Consider the following 5813-nt stretch of genomic DNA (forward strand, 5'->3'; position numbering starts at 1 on the left):
AAACCATACAATTTTTCTCCCAACTTCACATACACTTCTTTTCCATTTTTCCCCTCTTCCATACTTTCAATTATTTTTATCCAGTCTTTGGGTATTGCCTTTTTGATTATCTCATAATAGTTTATTATCTGCTGTCTGCTAAAATCCTGCTTTGCCTCCTCCATTACATCTACAATATACTGCACTGGTAAAAATCCCTCTTTGAACTCATATAAAACATCCCTTACTCTTGTAATTCCCAGCTCCCACCATTTCTTAAAAAAGATCTCCTTTCCTTGATTTAAAATGCTGTTGTTTAAGAATAAAGGCTGATTTAAAATGTTCTCTCTACCTTGTGGATTAAAATGCAGAGTGTACTGCCCACTAGGCTATTGGGTTCTATAATTATCTACAATGTGATAAATATTACAACCTCATTGTGTAAGAAACATAGGGGGAACAGAATCCGACGGCAAATAGTTCAGCTGTCGAAATCCGTTCCCCCACCCCAATGATGAGAGATGTTGATGTATCGCTTAAAATATGTTTATTTATGTCTATTCTGTTTGTGGATGGAGCTTAAACAGCATCAATTTGATAAATATTAGCCTAGAACCTCAGTGTGTCAGAAATATGGGGGGAACAGAATCCAACGGCAAAAAGTTGTCGGAATCCGTTCCCCCACTCCCATTATGAGACGTGTTTATGTAATGGCTTGAACTCGGGACTTGAAATACAAAATACAGAATGTACTGACCACTAGGCTATATGCACCCAGGATTGAATTTAAACGTGCGTTTAGTCCTAATTGCTTGAATGACTACTAGTCTAGAAAAATCTTTAGTCTATGGCAACTCTAATCAATAGCCTACATTTAATATTTGACATTATTTAATTAGTAATTAGTATCCAGCTCTTTACATTAAATTAGTTGAGTTAGCATAATTAGTTAATTAACTAATAAAATAAAGTTTAAATTAAGATAACCATATATTTCTATATAGCATTGTTTATTCCACCACACAACGGACTGTTTATAAGGTGACAATCCGTTATACATGTGAAGATTGTAGGCTGTATCTTGAAGATTTTTATATTGTATTGTATCTTCTGTTATAAAGACGATGATTGACATTTCGTTAATTAAACAAAATAAGAACACAATGTTGTAAAAAATAAACAACTTAGGCTATGTTCTGTTAGATGTGTTTTTACTACTTTATGAAGATATAGCCTATTAACAAAAATAAATCTTATATATAATATTTTATATAAAAAAAACTTATAGGCCTATATAAAATATATTTTTTTAAAAAGGGGCCTCATTGATTAATTTTGCCTTATTGGGGGCTGCTACTATTTGCTTAAGCTTTTTGAACGTAGAAGTGTGATAAAGGCGTGATAGGCTATCAATTTCATGTGGATAAAGGCATATTTTGTACATGACTACACATGTCCTTATAAGGTCAAGAAAAGATGTCGTTTTAACGGCATAACATCTCGTTATTACGACATAATTGAGGGGAAAAAATAATATGTATGTGGCAGCAATGCGTCACCGTAGTAAGGGGATAGAATAAACAGTTTGTACAGTATAAATATCATTAAGTCTATGGAAAGTCCCCATACAACATGAAAATGTGTGTGTGTGTGTTCCAAGGAAGAAATAAAGTAATGTTTAGAACAACCTGAGGGTAAAGAAAGCATGACAGAATTGTTCTATTTGGATGAACTTTAAGAGTTTCTTCCTGATCTGGTCCAAACTGTCCTACAGTTTTTTTTCCCCGAATCCCTAATGTTTGTTCCAGTTTCTGATCCTCCATTTAAATAGGTTTAAAGTCTATTAAGAATATGATTTTTTTTTTTGTCCTCGAGGGAAACGGACATCAGGGAAAGAGCGACTTTAATTCTATGTCTGCAAACTCACTTTAAAAATGTAATCGTTCTCACTTCTCTCAGATAGACTTATTTTTGAGCTCAACATTCACACACCCTGTAGGTCTGTTTCTTTTTTGAGAGCTCAGTTGATGTTCTAATTAAATTAGTCAATTTCCCCCCGCAGCCTCACTCATGACCATCCTATGATTCTGTTCCTGTCCTGTAAAGACCTCTCGAAACACGTTCAGCATTGACTGAACTAGTTGCAGCTGGAGACTGCAGAATAACCATGCGTTTCTCTAACTTGCTCTTTATTTGTATTGTGACATTAGGATCATCTGAATTCTGCTCCGCAGGACCTCTACATGCACAATGCAAAGTCGAGTGGTAAAGTATTATTTCATCATTTAAAAAAAAAAAAAAAAACTGGATTAAAGAATAGGCTACAAAATCTTTAGCATTAGATTTGCTAACAGAAGAATGTATACAGTTACAGTAGTTGAAAAGAAAATTATATATTATAATTATATAATGTTTAACAATTATAAGGTTTTGATTAGATAAAAAAATTAAGCCATGAAATGTTTTTTTAAAAATCTTGAATTTTAACAGTTTTGTTTGTTTTCAACTGCTTATTGATCAAGTTTTACTTTATATTAACATGTTTAAAAGAAGTAAAATATTTTTTTAATCTGTTCTACATTTGTATATTTGGTTATTTTTATACATTGTTTAATGCTTATACATTGTTTGATGCATTTAATGTCTAATTATTCTTATTATGAATGATATTTAAATTATTCAATTATAGAGTTTTATAGAAAACAGCTTTTCAAATCAGATGTGGAGTTGGGAAGTAAAGCAATTTTAGTGTTCAATGTTCATGAGGGCTACTATATAATTAAAGTCCCCCTGTGGTGAAAATCAAGTTTTTAATGTTGTTTATATGTCTATATGGTGTTTTGAATGTGCTTTAAGACAAATCATGCAGATTTATAAGTCAACACCATTGGTGAGTATTTTCTCCTTAAAAACTCAAAAACGCGAAATCGCTGGTGTTTCTCACGTCACAAACTATCTTGTAACCAATCAGGTCAACGTGTGATCGTCAACGAGTGGATCCCTGAGCTGGTGTGAGTGAGTGGAGGCGGGGCTATTTTGCATATTCATAGAACCGCGTATACTAATTGAGGCAAGGCAAGGGTGTAGAGTTACATTCAAGCGATTTTAAAGCATGACGATTTTTTTTAAATGAAAAAAAACTTTAAATATGTAATTTTGGTGAATAAAGGTGAGTTTTAAATGATAAAATGAATACAGGAGGGGGACTTTAATTTTAGTGGGCAGTGCAATAGCTTCATTTTCCACTAGGTGGCAGCATTTGTATGGAGTTAAGAGCGATGCAATTGATTCAGAACTTGTGTTCGACTTTTCCCAGGTATTTCAGTGTCCCTTGCAGGACTGTGTATGAAGCTCTGGTCACACAGATTAAAAAGTGGAGGACAGTCTCGACCTGTGCCATGGGAGGAGAGAAGTGTCTCTACAAGGTGTGTGTTTTGATGCAAGAAGATGTGTGTATATATTTCTCTGTATAACTTGCATGAATATTTCGCTCCTTTTCTCTTTTGAAGTTGCAGTCTGCATCTGTGCACTTCATATCAGCCAAACACACAACGCCAGTAAAAAAATATGTTGATGACATCAACTTCAGACTCGTCTCCTATGGATTTTTTACACATTGCCACGTGTCTGTAAGTGTTATGGAAATATATTTGACTTATTTTATGTAGGCTAGAAGTATCATGTTTGGCCAATCAAATAACCAGTTTTAACTCGTTCTCCAGGCCATGTCAGTGTCAGAGACCTGGTATGCTGTCACAGATCACGGCACCAACTATTGTAACCTCTACAACTTAATGGAAGGTAGGTCAAAATACAATATATAAGGCTGCATTTGATTAATTAAACAACATTAATGTAAAGACAAATCCAGCTTCTGAGGTTTATTGTCTGTGTGCAGGCAGCGGTCTTACTGAAGCTCCAGGATATAAAGAGATAACCAGTGACTTCCTGTGCACTCAACGGTCATCTGCTAACTGTAACGTCTACTAGCACTGAACGTTCATACTTTTTATATCGAAATTGGAATTTAGTGGCTTTTACACTCTAAGAAAAAAGGTTCAATGGTTTCTTTAAGAACCCTCTATACCAAAAAGGTTCCACGAAAGGAGAAATTAAAACTTAATTAAACCTAAATCCATAAAATGATCCCATTATGGGAACCCCTAAAGGTTCTACATATGAAGCGCTGACAGAACCCTTTAAGCTTCTTTATAGAACGCTTCTTCTAAGAGTGTATTCATGTGTATTAGATTTGAGGCCATCTGTAATCTCTTTTTTTTTTTTTTTTGTAAATAAACTTTTAACCTTTTAACGAACATATATATGTATGTCTCTTCCTGGGAATATAGACTTAAGACTATTGATGGCTTGTTGGCAGGGGTGTACCGTTCAAATGGTGAATTGAGTAAAATATATTAAAATAGAACACAATCATTTTAAATTGTAATACAATTTCACCGTTTTCACTGTATTTTGATCAAATGAATACAACTTTGGTGAGCAGAAGAGACTTGAAACATTTCAAAAACAACCCCAGACTGTATAGTGTATAAAAACATTGTCCAATCAAATGCTCTGTAGAAGGAGAATGTCTCATCTTCTAGCAATAGCAAAGCTTTAATATATCATATTCCAGCTTCTTGTTTCATTAGGAAATGCAGAAAAGTAAACTACACTCATCAGGCATTTATTCGGGTCTTTTAGTTTTACTTTACTTTTAGATTTACATTAAAGAACTTAATAGCTCATAAATCAGAGTTATATTTCTAATGTTGTTGCTATTGTATGACTCGCCAACAGACGATTTTGCTTGAGTTTTGTGCTCTTCTTTTGTATGTTTCTCATTCAGTACGGATGAGGGTGACATTTCATATGCTGTCCTTAGCACAATGTTCGGAGACAAATATAGCAGTTCTCAATGGTGTTAGGCTCAGTGTTCTGCACAGACATTGTTCTCTCTAAGGGCAGCAATATGCTACGGTGGGTGCAGCCATCCATCATGGATGTCACTCATCACCAGAGTCCTTCTGAATGATGGCGTCACTCTCACTCTGCTGCAATAGCGTTCTCTCACCAGTAGTGGGAACTGTTTGCTGGAGTTCAGGTTCTGCAATGTTTTGATTAGATAAGAATATATATATATATATATATATGTTTCCATTTAATATTTTACATTTCCCTTTTTAAAAAACAGTCTATTTTTATTTTCGATAATTTTTGGTTATTGCTTTTTATCATAAATAAAAATGTTGTGACATCCCGACCCACATACACACTGGAGGTCAAAAATGTAACTCAGAAATTCAGTATTGGGGGTGACCAATAAAATACGAGGTTAAACTCTTACCAGTGAGGCAGTGATGAGAGTTCATATACGAGATTGGACACTCTCTTGAGTGAAGAACTGAAATGGTCCGTCTCAGGTGTGAGAAGTTTAAGTAGCAGAAAGAAGAAAGGTACTCCATTACAGCCCAGAATATTGCAGAGATTTTTCACATTTACTGAGCCATTACTGTAGACTGAGAGACAGTATTAAATAATGTCATACTGGAACCCACTCAAGCCTTTTATAAAACTGCAGAATCTGTTGATCTGTGCCAGGAGGAGTAGACAAAGCTATGCCTGTAAATAAGTTATATAAAATAACGAATTTTGCTCAAATTAACGTTTCAATGAAGCTAGCTCAAGGTTATTTAGCTAATGAATGTTTTCTTTTCTTTGCTTGCTGTCTGTTTCTCATACTGTAATTTCCACACGGGAGCCTTTTAAATCTCTCTCAAAAGAGTTAGTTGGATTTAACCAGTCCAGCCCTCAACATTACGAAGTGTATCATT

General features: G+C 34.5%; 1 protein-coding gene across 1 annotated transcript; it reads left to right on the top strand.

The window, feature by feature from the left end:
- Positions 1–2096: 2096 nt before the first annotated feature.
- Positions 2097–4726, top strand: LOC311075889 (uncharacterized protein). Its single transcript, XM_084103571.1, has 5 exons — positions 2097–2244; positions 3296–3404; positions 3489–3608; positions 3702–3780; positions 3878–4726. Exons 1-5 carry the CDS (start codon positions 2147–2149, stop codon positions 3967–3969), a joined length of 498 nt encoding a protein of 165 aa, XP_083959697.1. The 5' UTR covers positions 2097–2146; the 3' UTR covers positions 3970–4726.
- The last annotated feature ends 1087 nt before the right edge of the window (positions 4727–5813 follow it).

Source organism: Abramis brama (genome assembly GCF_963993115.1).
Source record: "Abramis brama genome assembly, chromosome: 24".
NCBI lineage: Eukaryota > Metazoa > Chordata > Actinopteri > Cypriniformes > Leuciscidae > Abramis > Abramis brama.

What these genes read in the sequence shown, in the direction of transcription:
- LOC311075889 (XM_084103571.1), top strand. Translation starts at nt 2,147, where the DNA reads ATGCGTTTCTCTAACTTGCTCTTTATTTGTATTGTGACATTAGGATCA. An exon ending in GAGAGAAGTGTCTCTACAAG is followed by an intron (nt 3,405 to 3,488) that starts GTGTGTGTTTTG and finishes TCTCTTTTGAAG; the next exon opens with TTGCAGTCTGCATCTGTGCA. An exon ending in CCTCTACAACTTAATGGAAG is followed by an intron (nt 3,781 to 3,877) that starts GTAGGTCAAAAT and finishes GTCTGTGTGCAG; the next exon opens with GCAGCGGTCTTACTGAAGCT.